The sequence below is a fragment of the Salvelinus fontinalis genome, chromosome 13 (assembly GCF_029448725.1).
Source record: "Salvelinus fontinalis isolate EN_2023a chromosome 13, ASM2944872v1, whole genome shotgun sequence".
Classification (NCBI taxonomy): Eukaryota; Metazoa; Chordata; class Actinopteri; order Salmoniformes; family Salmonidae; genus Salvelinus; species Salvelinus fontinalis.
Window position 1 is genome coordinate 51,870,873 of NC_074677.1, and position 22,573 is coordinate 51,893,445.

A 22,573-nucleotide genomic window follows, 5' to 3' on the forward strand; every position below is an offset into this window, starting at 1 on the left:
GGGATCAAGTGCACTGGACTAGCGTTCTAAAGATTTAGGTTGCAAGTTTGAAACTCATCACTGAAAACTTTAGCATTTTAGCAACTTTTCAGCTACTTGCTACTTTGCAACTACTTAGCATGTTAGCTAACGCTTCCCCTCACTCTATCCTTAACCCTTTTAGCTAACGCTTTCCCTAACCCTAACCCTTTTAGCTAACCCTAGACCTAACCATAACCTTAACCCTTTAAGCTAACCCTTCCTCTAGCCCAAACCCTAAATTTAACCCTTGAACTTAACGTCTAAACTTAACCCTATTTATACGTTTCCCAAATTGTAATATATAATACGAATTATAATTCGTAACCTATCATACAAAATGGGAAATAGACATCTACTAATGAAATACATACCATACAAAACGTAACGTATCAAACTAAATGGCTTGTCTCAGATTTACGTACAGAATGATACGAAACACTCCGAGACCGGGTTACACTTTGTCTACACTTTATGCCTGCACTGCCATGTCAGAGGATGCCACTAACATCAATACTACATTACACCATACTCTTATTTTATGATACATCTTACATTGCCATGTACAGCCTGTAAATTCAGTATGACATCCGCTAGATCAAATTCTATAGAGACTCACTTGGACAGAGTCCAATGGATCATTTATCTGATGGAGAGCTGTATTGTTATTGATGGTGACAGGAGCCTTATAAAGAGGTGTTGGTGTTTATTTGATACCCTGTCAGCACAGGGTGATGGAGTGTGTGTTGTTGCCTGGGCCAAGACACAGATTTGATTTAAAGGGCCTGTTTTTTTTCTATATAAAACCAAACTCCACAGAAGGAAAGAAGATTGGACAGATGTATTGAGGTGTTTAGGCTTTTATCCATACTCCCCATAGAGGCCCAGAATCACAACGTCATTACTGATTAGTCTCAAAGAGATGCACTCTGATGACTTTGTCTCAGTTCACCACGCACAAGACAGGATTGTATGACAAGTTAATACAAACACACAGCCGCAAACACAGGTGCTCATAGACCCCTCCACGTCCACCTGATACACACGGCAGATGCAACCCATATACAGAGGGTGGGTGACTGCAGTCCTGCTTTGTCATGTCATAGCCTCTTATCTGGAAGGACATCAGCTCTTAGAGCTATCCTCTCTCCTCTATCTCTGGCAGTGGTGTACATAATGGGCTTTTACCTTCTGAAGCCAGCTCACGCAAACACACACACACACACACACACACACACACACACACACACACACACACACACACACACACACACACACACACACACACACACACACACACACACACACACACACACACACACACACACACACACACACACACACACACACACTCAACTGCAAATGTATCAATTTATTATCCTGCTGTTTCTGCCTCTGGAAATATGCTGTAACATGTATGGTGTGAAGAGAGGCGCAACACCCACCCCGTTCAATCTGTTGTAAGGTATTATCAGCACTACATTACCTTACAATAGAAGTGGTAAAATAGAGGAATGAAATGGAGGCATGATTTTCTCAAAACACAGGGATCAAATGAACTCAGCAGTTTTTCTTTCTTCAGATTAGTATTTATGATTTCATTAGGCAGCATTATAGCCTACGTGGATATCTGAATTAGAACAAGTATTAATCATGACACTCTAATAGTCCGAAAGTAAACCTTTTGCATCTTTGAAAAGGTTTACGTCATCCTTTTGTGAGAAATACCCTAACATACCGGTCTGTGCCATTGCCATGCTAGGGCGGTTTCAGCGGCGGTCGGCTTTAGGACCCAGCAGTGCAGCCGGTCAGGTATGCACAGCTCATGAACTAGAGCGAGGCAGACAAAGGCAAAAAGAGCTCGTGCCGCTTTCCTGCAGCATCCACACCCACCCACTTCGCTCCATACACTCCAGCGCGGGTGAGTACCGTTAGTGGGATACTATATATTTGGGTTAAACATAGTTAAATGGCAGCAAAAATATTATTTCGGTATTTTACTTCTGTTTCTGACGGTGTGTTGATTTGTTGTTTTGAGTATTGAACACTTCTGAGGATTGTTCGAATTGTGAGCTATTTAGGCAGTTAGCTGAGCAGGTGGTTGTAGGTGTGCGCGTACCCGTTAGTACACAACTAACACAGCTCATCTGTATGCAGGGTACTGCGACCACTGCACTGTTCTAAGATCATGTGCCCAACTGAAGGGTTTTCTTGTTACACTAATGAGAGAAGGAGTACAGAGAAACTTTTTTTTTTGTGTGTGTGAATATGACTGAAAACCAGCTAAGACTGGCTTAGTGTTACACAGATCAGCTGTGATGAGGATACAGGACGCTGGCGGGCAGGTACAATGATCAGGTTTTTATTTTTATTTTTATGGGCGGCTGTAGTGGTGGGAATGGTGGTGACACAGACCCAGGCTCACATCTCTGTGGTGCAGTTAGACATGTCACTATCACACAATATAACAGCCTTGCTGTCTATCTGCTTCATTGTGCACACTGCCCTGTGTTAGGTAAGCCTGGTGAGAGCATGTATTATTTGACACATTAATTTATTTTTTACATTTAGGGTTTGAATGACATTAACTGTTGGGGTGGCCCTATGAGTAGGGGTCTGGACCTTATGGGGATGGCAATTTAAATATTTCAATAGTTAGGGGCCACTCCTGTAATTTCTGCTCTGGTGGTGGGAATGCACTGGGGTGAGTCATTCGTCTAGTAGTAACACTAGTATTGATATATTATATTAGTGTGCTCGTGTTTGAATGCAGTATTACTAATAGTAGTGTAGTAGTGTAGCACTACAGTAGCAGCAGTAGGAGTAGTGATATAGTAATACTAGAGCAGTAGTAGTTGTGATAGAGTAGTACTGCAGCAGAAGTAGTAGTGATATAGTATTACTACAGTAGTAGTAGTGATAGAGTAGTACTACAGCAGTAGTAGTAGTGATACAGTATGACTGCAGTAGTAGTAGTGATATAGTATTACTACAGTAGTAGTAGTGATAGAGTAGTAATACAGTAGTAGTAGTAGTGATATAGTAGTACTACAGCAGTAGTAGTAGTGATACAGTATTACTACGGTATTAGTAGTGATAGAGTAGTAATACAGTAGTAGAAGTAGTGATCAAGTAGTAGTACTACAGTAGTAGTACTACAGTAGTAGTACTATATCAGTAGTAGTAGTGATAGAGTAGTAATTCAGTAGTAGTAGTGATATAGTAGTATTACAGCAGTAGTAGTAGTGATATAGTAGTACTACAGCAGTAGTAGTAGTGATAGAGTAGTACTACAGCAGTAGTAGTAGTGATATAGTAGTACTCCAGCAGTAGTAGTAGTGATATAGTAGTACTAGAGCAGTAGTAGTTGTGATATAGTAGTACTACAGTAGTAGTAGTAGTAGTGATATAGTAGTACTACAGCAGTAGTAGTAGTGATATAGTAGTACTACAGCAGTAGTAGTTGTGATAGAGTAGTACTCCAGCAGTAGTAGTAGTGATAGAGTAGTACTACTATAGTAGTAGTAGTAGTAGTAGTGATAGAGTAGTACTACAGTAGTAGAAGAGTTGATAGAGTAGTAGTACTACAGTAGTAGTAGTAGTGATATAGTAGTACTACAGCAGTAGTAATAGTGATAGAGTAGTACTACAGTAGTAGTAGTAGTGATATAGTAGTTCTACTGTAGTAGTAGTGATAGAGCAGTACTACAGTAGTAGTAGTAGTGGTAGAGTAGTACTACATCAGTGGTAGTAGTGATAGAGTAGTACTACATCAGTAGTGTTAGTGATATAGTATTACTACAGCAATAGTGGTAGTGATATAGTATTACTACAGTAGTAGTAGTGCCAGAGTAGTACTACAGTAGTAGTGGTAGTGATAGAGTAGTACTACATCAGTAGTAGTGATAGAGTGGTACTGCGGTAGTAGTAGTGATAGAGTAGTACTAAAGTAGTAGTAGTAGTGATATAGTATTACTACAGCAGTAGTAGTAGTGATATATTAGTACTACAGCAGTAGTAGTAGTGATAGAGTAGTACAACAGCGGTAGTAGTAGTGATAGAGTAGTACTACAGTAGTTGTAGTGGTAGAGTAGTACTATAGTAGTAGTAGTAGTGATATAGTATTACTACAGTAGTAGTAGTGATAGAGTAGTACTACAGCAGTAGTAGTAGTGATACAGTATGACTGCAGTAGTAGTAGTGATATAGTATTACTACAGTAGTAGTAGTGATAGAGTAGTAATACAGTAGTAGTAGTAGTGATATAGTAGTACTACAGCAGTAGTAGTAGTGATACAGTATTACTACGGTATTAGTAGTGATAGAGTAGTACTACAGTAGTAGAAGTAGTGATCAAGTAGTAGTACTACAGTAGTAGTACTACAGTAGTAGTACTATATCAGTAGTAGTAGTGATAGAGTAGTACTACAGTAGTAGTGGTGATAGAGTAGTACTACATCAGTAGTAGTAGTGATATAGTAGTACTAGAGCAGTAGTAGTTGTGATATAGTAGTACTACAGTAGTAGTAGTAGTGATATAGTAGTACTACAGCAGTAGTAGTAGTGATATAGTAGTACTACAGCAGTAGTAGTTGTGATAGAGTAGTACTACTATAGTAGTAGTAGTAGTAGTAGTGATAGTAGTAGTAGTAGTAGTGAGTAGTAGTAGTAGTAGTAGTGAGTAGTACTACAGTAGTAGAAGAGTTGATAGAGTAGTAGTACTACAGTAGTAGTAGTAGTGATATAGTAGTACTACAGCAGTAGTAATAGTGATAGAGTAGTACTACAGTAGTAGTAGTAGTGATATAGTAGTTCTACTGTAGTAGTAGTGATAGAGCAGTACTACAGTAGTAGTAGTAGTGGTAGAGTAGTACTACATCAGTGGTAGTAGTGATAGAGTAGTACTGCATCAGTGGTAGTAGTGATAGAGTAGTACTACATCAGTAGTGTTAGTGATATAGTATTACTACAGCAATAGTGGTAGTGATATAGTATTACTACAGTAGTAGTAGTGCCAGAGTAGTACTACAGTAGTAGTGGTAGTGATAGAGTAGTACTACATCAGTAGTAGTGATAGAGTGGTACTGCGGTAGTAGTAGTGATAGAGTAGTACTAAAGTAGTAGTAGTAGTGATATAGTATTACTACAGCAGTAGTAGTAGTGATATATTAGTACTACAGCAGTAGTAGTAGTGATAGAGTAGTACAACAGCGGTAGTAGTAGTGATAGAGTAGTACTACAGTAGTTGTAGTGGTAGAGTAGTACTATAGTAGTAGTAGTAGTGAAAGAGTAGTACTACAGCAGTAGTAGTAGTGATATAGTAGTACAACAGCAGTAGTAGTAGTGATAGAGTAGTTATACAGCAGTAGTAGTAGTGATAGAGTAGTACTACGGCAGTAGTAGTAGTGATATAGTACTTTTACAGCAGTAGTAGTAGTGATAGAATAGTATTACGGTAGTAGTAGTGATAGAGTAGTACTACAGTAGTAGTAGTAGTGATAGAGTAGTACTACATCAGTAGTAGTGGTGATAGAGTAGTACTACATCAGTAGTAGTAGTGATAGAGTAGTACTAAAGTAGTAGTGGTAGTAGTAGTAGTGATAGAGTAGTACTACATCAGTAGCAGTGGTGACAGAGTAGTTCTACATTAGTAGTAGTAGTGATAGAGTAGTACTACATCACCAGTAGTAGTGATAGAGTAGTACTAAAGTAGTAGTAGTGATAGAGTAGTACTACAGTAGTAGTAGTGATAGAGTAGTACTACAGCAGTAGTAGTAGTGATAGAGTAGTACTGCGGTAGTAGTAGTGATAGAGTAGTATTACAGCAGTAGTAGTAGTGATAGAGTAGTACTACATCAGTAGTAGTGGTGATAGAGTAGTACTACATCAGTAGTAGTGGTGATAGAGTAGTACTACATCAGTAGTAGTAGTGATGGAGTAGTACTACATCAGTAGTAGTGGTGATAGAGTAGTACTACATCAGTAATAGTAGTGATAGAGTAGTACTACATCAGTAGTAGTAGTGATAGAGTAGTACTACAGCAGTAGTAGTAGTGATAGAGTAGTACTACAGTAGTAGTAGTAGTGAAAGTGATGGGGGTGTCTCTGTGAGACAATGGGCTGTCTCCAGTGACGTCATGAGGAGAGGGTCAGTGAATTACCTCTCGGTCCATTATAGGAGCAGCTGGACTGGGAGCCAAGCACTTGTCTGTCAGGAGGAGTACCACTGTCCATAACCCATCCCACTCTGGTCCCTCCCTCAGTCCCACCCCAATCCCCGTCCCATGCATCCCAAGGCCTGGCTGTCATAAAACCCCAGTCAGACTCCGGGCTCTGCAGGTCGAGGGTGGGCGGGGGAGGGGTGGTCCCAGCCACATCCCTGGGTGGGGACAATGTGGTCCTCTGTTTATCTCAATGAAGGGCACATATGTGTTTTGGGGCTATTGAGGGATTAGGGGAGGAGGACATATAAATCACAATCAGTATTTCATCATTAAAAGCAGTGAGTTTCATGGCCTTTGCCATTGGGGCGTTGCCAGTCTCACACAATCACTGTTTACGCAGAAACGGGTTAACATGTCCCTGTTAAACCACGGAGTCTAAATGGGGTTGCCATTACCCAACAGCTGAGCCATGTGTGGGCATTGTATGTGGAGAGAGTTGGGTGATAGAGGTGTGGAGATGTTGAGAGGGTTAGGCTGCCTGCATGTCTATGTCTTTGTCTTTGTCTGAGCCCATCGAGGTGTGGTCACTGGTCACAGCCACTAGGTGTGGATTTGGCAGGAAGTGGCCAGGCTTTAATTGGTAAATCTGCTTCAATTCTTGGCCCAGGCCTGGACTCTGTCTGTCTGTCCGTCCATCCCGTCCGTCCCCCTGGCACAGATCAGCGCTTTAGAAGTCACAGGGAGCAGCTTCTAGTCTACACAGTAATGACCAAGGTGGACTGAATATGTTGACATAACAACGTGTGACAAGTCCTGGGTTGATCAGTGGTCAGATATACACTAACCTCATCTCCCTCCCCAGGTGTGGGTCTGTGCTTGTGTACATACCGGAAACTGGGTCGGGTCGGGGCATGGGGAATAGGGGCTGCTACTTTGCTACTGTCAGGTGGCTGGTTTCTTTTTAGATGGGGGATTTCAGTCCCACCAATAATCAAACCGACAACCCCAGATCTAACCCCGAGAAATCCAATAATTGTACAGCTAAATATAACTAGGACACAGGGTGTGTGTGTGCTATTTAAAAGTTGATTTCACCACATGGTGCACTGAGGTGCTACGTTAGACTGGGACGTCCTTACGCGTTTCATCCCAGCCTCAGTCTGTATCAATCAATTACTGAATCGTCGATCGTCTACACATCAATCAGTGTTCCCAAACAATAGTCTGAAGAATCTGTTTGTGGAGTTCACCTGAGTGAAGCAGGCCGCAGCAGCAGCTCTGGACGGGGGTCACTTAGTCACCAGTGAATCAGTTGTGATTCTGCTCCTCTAATCCTATTCTTAAACACAGGCCTGCTTCTGCTACATTTCTCCAGAGAGCAGCACCTCCAGCCTCGTTCTTATACTAATACTGCATTAAGAATTTAGCAGACAAATCTCATTCTCAACAGGATATAGAAGTGCCCCAGGGGCCTCACAACAGGAACAATATCTTTTTTTTTTTAGATGGGATGAGTTAAGGTCACATGAAAAGGGCTTCTCCTGGGATGTCATCAGGCAGGGGGATGTGGTGCTAGTAGATGGGGGGGGGGGGGGGGGGGGGGGTTGGGGGGGTGGAGAGGGTGCTGTTATGTTTCTTGTTCCCTCTGGCATCTGTTCTGTTGTGTCCACTCCAGGAAGGGGATGTGGTCTCTGTGGGGGCTCCAGAGGACGGGGCTCAGTGGGCTGTGGGGAGGAGGTCAGGCTGTCAAAGATGACTGCTGTTTATCACACATCACCTGCTCCTGCCTCCTGTAGCCGCCACACCTCCTGCCCACTTTAACACAACACCCTACTGGCCCGTATCCTGGGACACAGACTGGGGGGGGGGGGGGGCGATATTGACAAATGCTTTGTTTGTGAACAAGGGGCCTGAAAGCCGATAGGATTATTGACGAGTGGTTATTGATCAGCATTGTTTAGAAGAGGCCATTTTGGGCAACTGAGTGTGAGGGGCTATTGATGTTGGTTGAACGATGTAGGAAATTGCATCATGGCGTTGTGTAGGACAAGGCCTGGAGCTAGACAGAGCACAATAGCCAATTGGGTGACACAGTGTATCCCAGGACACCCATATTGTCCCTCGAGTGGGGATGCTGTTTTACCTGATAGTTACTGTACTTTGATAGAAGACGTTGAAATAGAAAACCATCTCATACCTGGTATCTTGCAATTGTTAAAAACAAAGCCACTACTTCCTGTTATCTGCGGCGTGTCTTTACAGACAAGATGTAAGCCTGATACAAATACAGCCAGACAGCCCAGACTTGGGTATCAGCACATTCTAGGCAGGTGTGGATGAGGTTCATCCCACTGCAGCTAACCTCATTCACAGGTCATGTACAGTACAGTTTGGCTGCTGTGTCTGCATTTGTGTCTGTGTTTGTGTCTGTGTGTGTATCTGTGTTTGTATTTTCTGTCTGTGTCTGCGTTTGTGTCTGTGTGTGTCTGTGTTTGTATTTTCTGTCTGTGTCTGCGTTTGTGTCTGTGTGTGTCTGTGTTTGTATTTTCTGTCTGTGTCTGCGTTTGTGTCTGTGTGTGTCTGTGTTTGTATTTTCTGTCTGTGTCTGCGTTTGTGTCTGTGTGTGTATCTGTGTTTGTATTTTCTGTCTGTGTCTGCGTTTGTGTCTGTGTGTGTCTGTGTTTGTATTTTCTGTCTGCGTTTGTGTCTGTGTGTTTGCTGGACCACGTGTATGCCGCTAGAGTATTGCAGTGAGTCTTTGTTCTGTCATGCAGCAGCTAGCATAAAGCTCTACTGTGCGGTCATCATAACCACACATTTTCCATCTCGTACAGAGGAATTCTATTCATTTTGATTAGATCACACAGAGATGGCTAATGAGATTCATTAGAAAGGGGGTTTTGTGTGTCGCTGTTTCGACGCAACCTGCCCCGCTGGAGTAGAACGACTCTGACGTGTTTCTTTGTCTGCTCTGCAGTCGGCTAGTTTCACTCAAACGCTCGTTCTACTCCTGAATGCCCGCCATGGAAAGGTTTGTCGGAGCGAACAGACAGACTGCCAGTCTGACCAGGGCAGAGCAGGACTCCCAGCATGCTCCAGGGTAGGGCGTGGCACCGATGACCTTCCCGATGCCTTCTTTCCTCCCACGGCGGAGAGACTCATGACTGGGGTGAGATGTGAACATGGCAGAGAGGGTTGCTGCTAGGTGCCCATTCAGAGTGGCAGAGTAATGGGTGCTCTCTGCCCATTCAGAGTGGCAGAGTAATGGGTGCTCTCTGCCCATTCAAAGTGGCACAGTAATGAGTGCTCTCTGCCCATTCAGAGTGGCACAGTAATGGGTGCTCTCTGCCCATTCAGAGTGGCACAGTAATGGGTGCTCTCTGCCCATTCAGAGTGGCACAGTAATGGGTGCTCTCTGCCCATTCAGAGTGGCACAGTAATGGGTGCTCTCTGCCCATTCAGAGTGGCACAGTAATGGGTGCTCTGCCCATTCAGAGTGGCACAGTAATGGGTGCTCTGCCCATTCAGAGTGGCAGAGTAATGGGTGCTCTCTGCCCATTCAGAGTGGCACAGTAATGGGTGCTCTCTGCCCATTCAGAGTGGCACAGTAATGGGTGCTCTCTGCCCATTCAGAGTGGCACAGTAATGGGTGCTCTGCCCATTCAGAGTGGCACAGTAATGGGTGCTCTGCCCATTCAGAGTGGCACAGTAATGGGTGCTCTGCCCATTCAGAGTGGCACAGTAATGGGTGCTCTCTGCCCATTCAGAGTGGCACAGTAATGGGTGCTCTCTGCCCATTCAGAGTGGCACAGTAATGGGTGCTCTCTGCCCATTCAGAGTGGCACAGTAATGGGTGCTCTCTGCCCATTCAGAGTGGCACAGTAATGGGTGCTCTGCCCATTCAGAGTGGCACAGTAATGGGTGCTCTGCCCATTCAGAGTGGCACAGTAATGAGTGCTCTCTGCCCATTCAGTGGCTGATCTCCTCATTATTCAAACTGCCTATTGCAAAGTTCCAGTCCGAACTGGGTAGCAGCAGACAGTTCTCTGGCCAGCCAGCCAGTCAGTCAGCCAGCCAGTCAGTCAGCCAGCCAGCCAGCTAGCTCCGCCCACCATGCTTTCTTTTCTTCTGTCTTTTTGCCGAGGGGATAAAAAGGTCTGTTTGCGTTTAAAAAGAGCAGATGTTAGTGAAGAGTTCTGGCACGGCGTGCTGTGCCCTCTACCCCTCGCAGCGTCTAACCGAATGCTTTATATGCACTGCAGACTGTACAGAGAGGCGAGACCCTGAAAGAGACCTGCTCATGCCTTTACACTAGTTATCCTATCTACCCATAACCAAAATAAAAACCTCTGAGAAATGAAATTGAATCTTTTTTTTCCCCCCAACCTCAGTACTGTTTTCTCCTGCAGTTATTTTTAGACAGGCTTCTGTTGCACATTGGATCACGCAACTTGTGGGTGAGTGACGCCTGTACCTTTACCCTGTAGTGTAGAGGATGAGTAACTGTTGGAACAGTGTGAATACACCCTCGCACATGGTGCTCGGCACCACAGAGAAGACCGGGATACCATCTACTTTACATCAGTGACTAACGCTCCAAACGTTCAGCTCAGCTCGAGCCTCTCTTGTCCATGAGCCCTTAGCTGACGGTGCGGAGGTGGATGATGAGGATGCTACAGTAGATACATATCCTTCCCAGTCCGCCTGCTCATATCTCAGACTGGGACGCTCCCGGGCTTATTTCTGCCATATCTGTCTTTAAAAAAGACCCATGAGGTGAAACCCTTTTCTTGTAAGATATGCGACATTTGCAAAATCCCCAAAAAGCACGTCGCAAACATTAGCATGACACCGTGGCTGTATTGTTGTGAATCATTTTTAGATACTACGTCACTGTTGGAGCTAGGAACACAAGCGCTTAGCTCTACACCCGCAATAACATCTGCTAAATATGTGTATGTGACCAATCACATTTGATTTCCTTTGATGGCCGTAGTAAGGCAACGTACAGAAACCGGAATCACACTTATGCACGTTTCCTGGAGCCCGAGGAAAAATTGTCTCGTTTCCTGTGAAAACATCCTGATCAGACCACGCACAGCAGCTCACTCCGATGAGAGACCTTTTCTCCAAAATATCATCCATCCACTGGGGTTTCTTAATAAGAACCTCTTGCTAGCCACGCTTCCATTCCCATCTCCCAAGGAAAATGGGCTGAATGCAGGACACTGGCAGCCTGACCGGCGGAGCAGCTCTAGCTCTACATAAGACGTGTACAACTGATGTAAATGTTTAGTCCATTTAGTCCATAATGATATGTCTGTTCAGAAACGAATGGCCTCAGTTTTAGGGTCACTAAAGGGTTGTAGGGCCTACGTAGGGAATGTATTACTGCAGAGTGATTCTGTTCACTGGACATGAAATATTGATGCCCTGTTCAACTCGGAAACTTCCCAAATGAGGCTTGTGTCTCTGTTGCAGCTCCGTCATGGCAGAACGTTCTCCAGTTGCTTCACCCGCGCGTGCACGCACACACGCACGCACGCACGCACGCACACACACACACACACACACACACACACACACACACACACACACACACACACACACACACACACACACACACACACAAACACGCACGCACGCACGCACGCACGCACGCACACACACACACACACACACACACACACACACACACACACACACACACAGAGGGAGGGAGGTTCCCCTTACCTCTGTGTGTGTCTGTAAGGGGGTGGGCTAATCGATAGTGAGGGCTGTAAGTGATTGGGCTGGCCCGGCCTCTCTTCATCCTGCAGGAACCAGACACCCTCTGGAGGGACGGGGGAGGGCTGGCTGGGTTTACTGCATGTGAACCCCAGCACGCCCGTGGTGCGCGGTGCACTATTGTATGAGAGGGATAGAGATGGAAAGTGATACCCACTGCAAGGGAATTTCACAGTGGCTAGATGGTGGAATGCTCAGGGATTTATTTACCACTTTGGTATTCCGTCATTGAGAGTCTATGAGTTCATCCATGGAAATATATTTACCAATTCACCTTTTCTGTACTGTATATAACGTCGTTATAACTCCGTTGTTTTATTCCTCTCAATGCTAGACTCCCCAGAGCTCTCCACATTCAGCACCCGTCTACCACGGACCCTCCCGGACCTCTGTTGCCATGGAGCTGGACTTCGGCCATTTCGACGAGCGAGACAAGCCCCGTAACCCACGGGGCGGGCGCATGAACGGGCTGCCCAGCCCCACCCACAGCGCCCACTGCAGCTTCTACCGCACGCGCACCCTGCAGGCCCTCACCAACGAGAAGAAGGCCAAGAAGGTGCGGTTCTACCGCAACGGAGACCGCTACTTCAAGGGCATCGTGTACGCCGTGGCCGTGGAACGCTTCCGCACCTTCGACGCCCTCTTGGCCGACCTGACGCGCTCCCTCTCCGACCACATCAACCTTCCCCAGGGGGTCCGCTTCATCTTCTCCATCGACGGAATGCGCAAGATCACCACCATGGACGAGCTGGAGGAAGGTGAGCTCACAGGGGGGCTGGGTGGTAGGTAGGGAATGGGGGGGTCATCATACTTCAGTGTTATTACATGTTTAGACTCCTCGTAGGCCGTTGTTTGTGCTTAGTTCCCCTCTGTGAGTGAACCTTATCGTTCTAAGGTCTGTTAATGTGATTATGAAAGGTTACACAGCAGTAGTCTGATTGAGGTCGCCAGCCGAGTGTGTCATCGCCTGTAACTCTGGAAAGATTGGGAGGCGTAAACGTCTTCTGCTATGAGATTAAGAGACTGTCCGGCCGGTCTAGCTGTAATCTGTAATCGGCTGTAATCGCAATATATATTACATATGATAATCTGATGGTTTACAGAGGGATGGAGCAGTGGGGACAGTATGCTAGGCTAGTTTACACAGTGTCCTCCAGAGACTCTGCCACTCTGCTAAATGCTGGTAGTTAGTGAGCAGCAGAGTAGTCACTACAGTCATGCTGTTTAGCCTCAATAATTCATACCAGTGATTCACTCAGCTCCCCAGGAGCCACAGGGCAGTGGTCTCAGTATGTCTGGAACAGACCTATCATAGCACCAGAACATCAGCTAGGTTGACTCTCCTGACATGTGGAGCCGAGGTTGTGGGAGAATACTTCTATGTTGGCTTAAACACTTTACTACTCTCTTAGAACAAAAGGGTTCCAAAAGGGTTCCTCGGCTGTCCCACGTAGAACCCTCTGTGGAAAGGGTCCTACCTGGAACCAAAAAGGTTCTACCGGGAAGTTAAATGGGTTCTTCAAACGGTTCTCCCATGGGGACAGCCGAAGAACCATTTTAGGTTCTAGATTGCACCTTTGTTTTTAAGAGTGTGCCACTGTTAGGACTGCTTTACTGTATCCCTGGGTCTTTCTGAAGGCTAATGGAGTGGGATAATGATGCATTTTACTGTCAATCTGATCATCATCGTCATCGTCCTCATTGTCAGTAGGGTGGACACAATTGTCATTGATATGCATGGTGTAGTAGTGGTCTGCTGCGCTCGCTGAAGCCCTACACTGTTATTAGAGATTATCCCTGGGGTTTTTACCCGGGTCACTGACTCTCAGTGGCATGTACACGTGGAATTCTCCCCAACGGAAGTGTGACTAGAGCCTTTACAGCAGTCAGAGTGCTTGGCAGCCAGGACTGAGAAAACGGTTCCTAAATGGAGCCTGTTGGAGTCATCCATCCTCCTGGAGGCTGGAGCTCGGGCATCATTCTGTTTGATGAGCAGACAGACGGGGTCTCTGCCCGTTTCCTTGGCGTGATGTAACGTCTCCTCCCCTCATTAGGGGGACTCCTCCACCTTTGATCTGAGCACTGAGTCTCAGACTCTGCAGACTTATCCAGAGGGGAGTCTTCAAGCCAGATCAGCAATCTCCCTGTGGCTGTAGCAGGATATCATGAAGGCTGCTGCATCTCTTACTGTGTCATATTAATATCCCCTCAGCAGCAGGAGCACATGTTATTGCTTGTTTGAAAGGGGTTTCTGTAACTGCATATGAAACGGGCTCTGCCGGGAATCAAGTGATACATAGTCTGGGGAGACTGACAGGTAGGTGGTTCCCTGTACAGGGAGAGGGAAACAGGAGGCTTCCCCCCCAGCTGGTTCCCTGTACAGGGAGAGGGAAACAGGAGGCCTCCCCCCCAGCTGGTTCCCTGTACAGGGAGAGGGAGACAGGAGGCCTCCCCCCCAGCTGGTTCCCTGTACAGGGAGAGGGAAACAGGAGGCCCCCCCCCCAGCTGGTTCCCTGTACAGGGAGAGGGAAACAGGAGCCCCCCCCCCCCCCCCCCCCAGCTGGTTCCCTGTACAGGGAGAGGGAAACAGGAGGCCTCCCCCCCAGCTGGTTCCCTGTACAGGGAGAGGGAAACAGGAGGCCTCCCTCCCAGCTCCATGTAATGTTGCTGCCTTCCAGGGGAAATGGATCATATTGTGGCCTATTAATAGAATAGAAATAGATCTTACTTAGCCTTATGAAACATTTCAGCTGATATTATGCTGCCAGATTGGGCATTTGCCAGCTGGGAAAGGCTCTATGGTCATTAAAAGGGATGATTTGAGGAAAAGAAAGAGAGTCTGCATGTTTGGAGTACAACCACAGAGGAAGATACAGTAAAAGCGAGGACAAGTTAAAAACCATTGAGGGTAGGACCATGAAAATAAATGAGTAGTGAATGATTCCATTTATATTGCTTTACCCATTTCTATGTCGACCTTGTCAGTGGATTTTCTCTACCTTTGGGTTCATTACCTTGAGACCACACTCCTCAGAGTAGGAGACCCCTGTAATCTTACGCAATTACTCGTCCTCTCGACACGTGTGACCTGGGAAGTCAGTGTCCTCTGCCAGTGTTGTTTAAGTCTCTCCCTCAACGCCATCTGCCCCGGAGGCAGAGTTTTTCAATTACACTCGACACCCCTGGCTAATTGTGCTGTTCACTTCCCCTCCCCTTGATGCCCCCACTTCCTCCTTTCGTCCTCTCTGACACATCAACCCTTCTGTCTTCTAATCTTTCTCCTCATCTCTTTTATGACTGGAATGAATAGGAACAGAATTGGCAGAATTATTTTCCAAAAAGCTTGGAAGCCATAGAGGTAGTTTTTTTTTCTAGGAAAGGGGCTCGGTGGGTGGGGTGAAATGAGGCTGGGATTATGCAAATTAAACAAAGACATAAACTCTGGCTTAATTTGATCAAAATGAGGTGATCATCTCTTCCGTTTGAGCTGCTTAGGAATGAGAGGCGGGGGGGCGTCCGGGTGTGACTGGGGGGTGTTTGTGTACTGTGTGTGTGGGGTGGCCCCGGCGGGCCAGAGGAGACAAGGTATGTCACAGCAGGGAGAGTGAGTGACATGGTTTGCTTGTGTGTGTGTTTCTGCAAGAGAGCGAGTTGTATGTATGTATGAATGTGGGGCGGCGAGAAGAGGGCAGTTCACCCTGCTGCTCTTCCTCTTTCAGGAGATAACGAACAAGGGGCGGCAGGTAGCCTAGTGGTTAGAGTGTTAGACTTGTAACCGAAAAGTCGCAAGATTGAATCCCCGAGCTGACAAGGTAAAAATCTGTCGTTCTGCTCCTGAACAAGGCAGTTAACCCACTGTTCCCCGGTAGGCCGTCATTGAAAATAAGAATCTGTTCTTAACTGACTTACCTAGGTAAATAAAGGTTAAATAAAAACTCCTCTGCACTGTATTATCCCCACTGTGTCTGGTGCTGCTGTGGCACAGGGAGGGAGCCCTTAGCTGATTGACGTCCTCTGGATCTCCCTGAGAGACTGTCTGACTGTCTGGGGACATGGAAATGAAGGAACGATTGGTAGAGAATTGACGTTGAGAATTTTTATTCGAAAAAGAAAGATGGAGGGTGTTATGAAAAACAGATAGAGGATGGGGAAAGGGTGGAGGAGGTGTGGCTGGCTGCTCCTCTTTCTCATTTAGGTCACTTACACAGTGCAGTGCATGTAGGGAAAGCAGCCCAGGCTGCGGAGGAAGGCTTACATGATACACGATACAGTATTAGCCTGAGCCAGCTGCCACACCACCTTACAGGCCTCTAGTCCTTACCGTACTCTAGCATAAAGAGTCATAAAGAGCTCAGCCCAAGCTGCTAGTCCACCCAGGCAGAAGGCTTAGGATTAGTGGGACTGGCTGACTCTTGTCCTTAGGTGAAATCAGGACCTGCTTACCTGGATGGAAGAGTCGAGCACTGCCATTTCCACTGTTGCTGGGCAGTATGCCTACAGTATAGATTTGCTCAGCTATCACAGTGACTCAAATGTAAATGTAATGTAGGAGGTAGTTTTCCTCCGTCCTCCTACTGAATCTGTATGATCTGATGGAAGAGCGCTGTGAGTAAGACGTGCCCTCTGGGTAGGCGCTGTCATAACACTCTTTGAACAGCTGTCTCTGCTGTCTCGATGCACTGTTGCACAGGACAGCCACAGTTTCAGACGCCGCGTTCTCTCTCACATGTGCTAGCCTAATTTATTCACTTTCCATTGGAAAAACATCTGCAGAAATATACTTATAATACGTTGGATCTCATGACACATGTCATCATTTTTAGCAGCGCAGGTAGGAAGACACGGACGTCGAGCAGAAATTCAGATTAGTATTCCGGCTAGACGGCGTTCGTTTTAGACTCAACTCATTCATGTGCTGAGCCAAAGGCCCCTTCTTTTCGGAGGGGAACATCTACATTCCTTTATGAGTTCTCCAGGGATGTGCTTGCTACAGTAGGCTATATATGATCACGTCTCAGTGACAGCACTGGCTTTGCCTTCACCGTGTGCCGTCGGGAAGAAATGCTGTGAATATAACGAGTAGCCCTGTCAACCATGGAGAATGGAGATGCCTGTGCCCATACACCCACCCACACAGGCAGATCTGGGAGAGTTGTGGGCTGACTATGTGGAAGCAGAAGCCCACTGATTTTCTAAGTGAAGAAAAGCTTAGTTTTGTAATATTTCAGTATTTGGTTAGAATTATGTTACATTATCTGTGTTACAAAACCACCTAGCTAACCTACTGGTATTGCGACACTTGCTAAGTCTAGGTGTCCTAGGCCTAAACGGTCTGTGACCTGATTTAAGGTGTGCACTTATGTGAGAAGTCAGAGTATGCAGACCATGTTGTATGCATGTGCCCCCAGGAGACAGAGGAAAAAGTCCTTGTCACAGCTTTACTTTGTTTGAGTGGTTGCAGGCAGTACACTGTGATGTGACACTATTTCAAATGTCCTTACAGATGTAGGTTGTTAATTTGATCACTCATTTGTTGCTGGGATTTTTCCTACACAGCAGGAAATGCAAACTTGTAGTGTATTCAAGGTTTAAAAAGGCTTCTAAAGTTTGTAATTTCCACTTTACAATGTCGGACTTGATTTGCCTTAACAAAAAATGTATCAAACCCCTACAAAAAAAATATATTTATTATAATACACATAATAATTAATATTTCCTGTTGCTGCAGGATTATTTTCATGCTGTAGCAAACTGACTCAAATTAAGATTCTGCATCTGTAAAATGTGTATGTAGTTTCTACCTGTCATCGGATCCCCTGGTAACACTGTTACTGTTTGCCCTGTCCTCTGGTGTGTCATTTCTGCTCTGTCCCCTAGCTATCTCTCATCACCAGCCTCACATTACTGATGAGATTTGTCTCCCAGCTGTTGCTCCTGTTTGCAGATTCCATCTGTCTTTTCTCTGCATCGCTTCCTCTCTCAGAGACAGGGATCATCAGTTTATCCACTGACTGTCCTGCCTCTCTTCTCCCCTGCCTGTAAACATTACACTCTCCTCTCCACCTCAGGGTCATGTGAATAGTAATACCTCATTTTCAGTACCTTTTATTTACCTAGTCTCTATGTATATAAAATGTTTATCCCTGAGTCTCTTAACTGCAGGGCAGTATAGGCGTTATCCTGTCAGTGGTCTAAAGCAGTGGTTCCCAACCTTTTTCGGTTACTGTACCACCAACAGATTTTTGCTCTGCCCAGGAATACCCCTGATTTACACCCTCATGTGCATTTTAGCAGAAGGACTATGGTCTCATGATTCGTCTCAAGTACCCCCTGTGGATAGGCCAAGTACCCCCAGGGGTCCTAGTACCCCTGGTTGTGAACCACTGGTCTACAGAGAAGACTATACTGTAGCTGGCCTGGAGTGACCAAACCGCTGATCCACAGTGACAGGTCCCATTACACTCTCCTCCTACAGAACACGACCTACAGGTCACAGTTGATCCACAGGTCTTCATGAACACTCTTCATAAAACTAGGACAAATGGGAGATCATTACTACTTCTAGGATTTATGATAATTCCAACAGCTGATGTTAAAGGCCTAGTGCATTAAAATACTTGATTTTCCTTTGTTTTATATATATTTCCCCACTATGCGGTTGGAGTAATACTGTGAAATTGTGAAAGTTATGATAATCCCCTTTTAGTGTAAGAGCTGTTTGAAAAAGCTGCCTGATTTTTCAGCCTGTTTTGGTGGGATGGAGTTTTGGCCTGCCTTGTGACATCACCAGGCGATCAAAGGCAGGCCAAAACTCCAGAAAGAGAGTTCCAAACCTCTGCCAATAACATCTACAGTAGTTTTCAGTTTACACTTCCCCAGTCAGACCATTCCCAGACAGTCCAAGCAAAATTCTTGCTTGAGAAATTTCTCTGTGCTAAGAATCAAATTTATTCACTAAAAACAATCACAGTAACTAGGTTTTCATCCAATTGGCGACAGATTTCCAATGTGAATAGTCCAAAATCTGCATAAAGAAAATTGTCCCACAATTGGTGTATTTCCACCAAACTGACATTGCAAATAAAAATCATAGTGCATACAAAATGTACTTTTTCGCTTACGTTTTCATGTACCGAATAAAAATTGAACGTTCAATTTGTTTCCATCGCATTTTCAACTCTACCGATAGTTTTGTCACTAAAACTGTTGTGTTAAATAGCAAATGTGTCTAATCTGGCCTTGACACGTGCCTCTAGCCAACAGCTCACAGATACAGTAGGCTCTGCGGTAGGCTAGTCTACATGATGAGATTATGGATAACAGCGAGAATAATTTCATTTGTCAGAACGGTCAGTCAAGCATCGATCATCATGTCACTAGAATAAGACCCATTTATTGGAAAGGAGCATCAAGCTCACCACCCTGTGGAGTTCACCATCATTTATTTAGTCTGTATCTTAATTCAAGCTGCATGGTTTCCCGAGTCGTAGTGATTTTTTAATACGGTATGACTTTACTCGCATAAAGAATGTGGATGGAAACGTGGTTACTAAGGTACTTCATTGTAATAGGACAGGACTAAAAACAAACAAAATATAACCAATGTAAAATATACTGGGTCTGTAAAATGTATATATATGTATAAGCTGGAAGTAGAAGTCTAAGTGTTGTTGTTCATTAGTTTACTCCAATTAGGGGAGGGGTGGTAGGGTAAAAGGAAAATATATTTAAAAAATATGTGTATATATATATATATATAGTACCAGTCAAAAGTTTGGACACAGGGTTTTTTCTTTATTTTTGCTAATTTCTGCATTGTAGAATAATAGTAAAGACATCAAAACTATGAAATAACACATATGGAATCATGTAGTAACCAAAAAAGTGTTAAACAAATCAAAATAAATGTTATATTTTATATTCTTCAAAGTAGCCACCCTTTGCCTCGATGACAGCTTTGCACACTCTTGGCATTCTGTCAACCAGCTTCATAAGGTAGTCACCTGGAATGCATTTCAATGAACAGGTGTACCTTGTTGAAAGTTAATTTGTGGAATTTCTTTCCTTCTTAATGCGTTTGAGCCAATCAGTTGTGTTGTGACAAGGTAGGGCTGGTATACAGAAGCTAGCCCTATTTGGTAACAGACCAAGCCCATATTATTGCAACAACAGCTCAAATAAGCAAAGAGAAATGACAGTCCATCATTTCTTTAAGACATGAAGGTCAGTCAATTCTTCAAAATTTCAAGAACTTTGAACGTTTTTTCAAGTGTAGTCGCAAAAACCATCAAGCGCTATGATGAAACTGGCTCTCATGAGGACCACCGCAGGAAAGGCTGGGATTGCGAGAAATGATTGGGGAAAAAATGGGGTACCCACAAATTCTGGCAGGAAAAATGCGGTCCCCGCAGAAAAGTTTGAATACCACGGTGTAGGTGTCCCTAGAGTGCAGGTAGTTGAGTGTGAGTGATGTAGTAGGAAGTCCAGAATATGAATATGAACTTATCGTGTTTAAAAGAGGGACAGGATGAAGACACCCAGAACTTTAGCTTCAGGTATAATAAAGCCCTCTTCACATTGCTGTATTAAACTAGGGTGAAGGAGTACTCATGAAGTGGTATGGCATTGCAGTATTGTATTTATGTGTGAGAGAGAGAGTGAGGGATAAAAAAGAGGGAGGGAAACAGCACATCCGGGTCCTTTTGTTTGATGGCTCCGTTTTCTGGATTGCTATATTCCATCACTGGCTGGCATATCTCTGACGGAGCAGTCTCCTCCTGCTGTTTGATGATTGGGGAAGAGTTCAGTGCATGGGTCAGCACACTTTGGATTAGGTTAATGGAGATGCTATAGCAATTATTGACAGGGAGGAAGCACAGGTCACTGGCCCATTTATAAATGCATGGGAAAATAACTGCTAGTTTGTCAGATTCAGTCGAGCTAGATTGCCCTATTTGAGTATGAGGCTGTTTTTCCATCCTCTTCACAAGTTTATGTTGTATCCATGCCTTTAGTATCAGATATAGTAGCATAGTATGCGTAGTTTACATAAGGATGTGTCGGTATTTTCTCCAATTACAAAAGTCATGAATATGATCTGCCGTTATGTGATATCTGAGCTGATTATCCTACAGGTCATAACACCCCACCTTTTTCCAATAGTATTGATGTCTCACATTGAAGCCAATCTTTCCTCAGGGAGTTGGAAACCAATGGGGACCTACGGAGGTTTTGAGATGTCAAACAAGGCGAATACTTTGTGTTCCTCAGTGTTTTATGCTTCTCTCTGTCCTCTCCTACCCCCTCAGGAGAGAGCTACGTCTGTGCGTCCGAGAACGTCTACAAGAAGGTCGACTACACGAAGAACGTCAACCCCAACTGGTCTGTGAACGTGAAGGCCTCGGCCAGCCAGAAGAACCTGCAGAGCCTAGCCAGTAAGCAGGCCAGCGAAGCCCGGGAGGGTAAGGAGTTTGTTCGGCCCAAGCTGGTGACGGTGATGCGGAGTGGCGTGAAGCCGAGGAAGGCCGTCCGCGTGCTGCTCAACAAGAAGACCGCGCACTCCTTCGAACAGGTGCTCACCGACATCACAGAGGCCATCAAGCTGGAGAGCGGCGTGGTTAAGAGGATCTACACACTGGACGGAAAGCAGGTCGGTCACACCCTTACACACCTCACCTCATCACCCAGCCCACTGGGCACAAACTGGTTATATCAACATTGTTTCAGCGTATTGTGATGTGGAATCTGTTGTTTTCAGGAAAACATTTCAACTACAGAATAATGTCATCATGGTAACCAATTTTCAACTTAGACAAACCATGTATGAAATATGTTGAATTTTGTACCTTTGAAACAACATCAGCTCTTCAACATAATATCCACGATAAGAAAAAAGCAATAGGCTGGGCAGCATCTCCTACTGGAGAGTTGATCCATCTACAGCTATCCCATCCATGGCCACATTTTCGGGTTACTTTAATAATACATGTCTTCTTCTATCATTATAGAAAGTGTGGATGTTATAGAGAGATAGATTTGTTTATTTGACCATTTAAAACACAATACAACCACACTTATGGATAATGCATTTACAGTCATCGAGGATGACACAACAAAAGTGTGAAAACGTATTTCTGTTGTGATCCTCTTAAATGAACGGTTAAAAAAAGTACAAACATAAACATACTATTCCTAGGCTACACAGTAGACCTAGCCTACTCGCCAATACTTTGGTTACACATATAACACATAATAAAACTACCTTCACAGTTATTATTTGATCATGTAAAGCATGCACGTTCAACATAGCTTGCGTACGTTGTCACAGGTCACAATTGCTGTAATAATCTGTGCAGATTCTAAAACTGCATTGATCACTTGTACATGTACTTACAATGTAATCTCAAATGCAATCCAGGTCATTTGGTTCTTCTATTAGATGAAGTACAGTGATAACACATGACGTTGTTTTGTGAATAAACAAAATATATGACATTGTATTCCAATTTGAACTTTGGTGTGCTTTGAAAGCTCAGTGAAACTAACACATTTTGATGACAACTAAAGACAAAATCGTGCATTAATTTTCCGTTGAACGCATAGTG

General features: G+C 44.7%; 1 protein-coding gene across 2 annotated transcripts in view; it reads left to right on the forward strand.

The window, feature by feature from the left end:
• The first annotated feature begins 1,829 nt into the window (after positions 1-1,829).
• The window catches only part of LOC129868955 (neuronal migration protein doublecortin-like), a 66,714-nt gene continuing 45,970 nt past the window's right edge, over positions 1,830-22,573 (forward strand). For both annotated transcript variants that reach the window (XM_055943332.1, XM_055943333.1), the window contains exons 1-3: positions 1,830-1,939; positions 12,304-12,727; positions 21,278-21,618. In XM_055943332.1, coding sequence (XP_055799307.1) covers positions 12,367-12,727; positions 21,278-21,618 — 702 coding nt within the window. In that variant the 5' untranslated portion in view covers positions 1,830-1,939; positions 12,304-12,366. The remainder of the gene's footprint in view (positions 1,940-12,303; positions 12,728-21,277; positions 21,619-22,573) is intronic.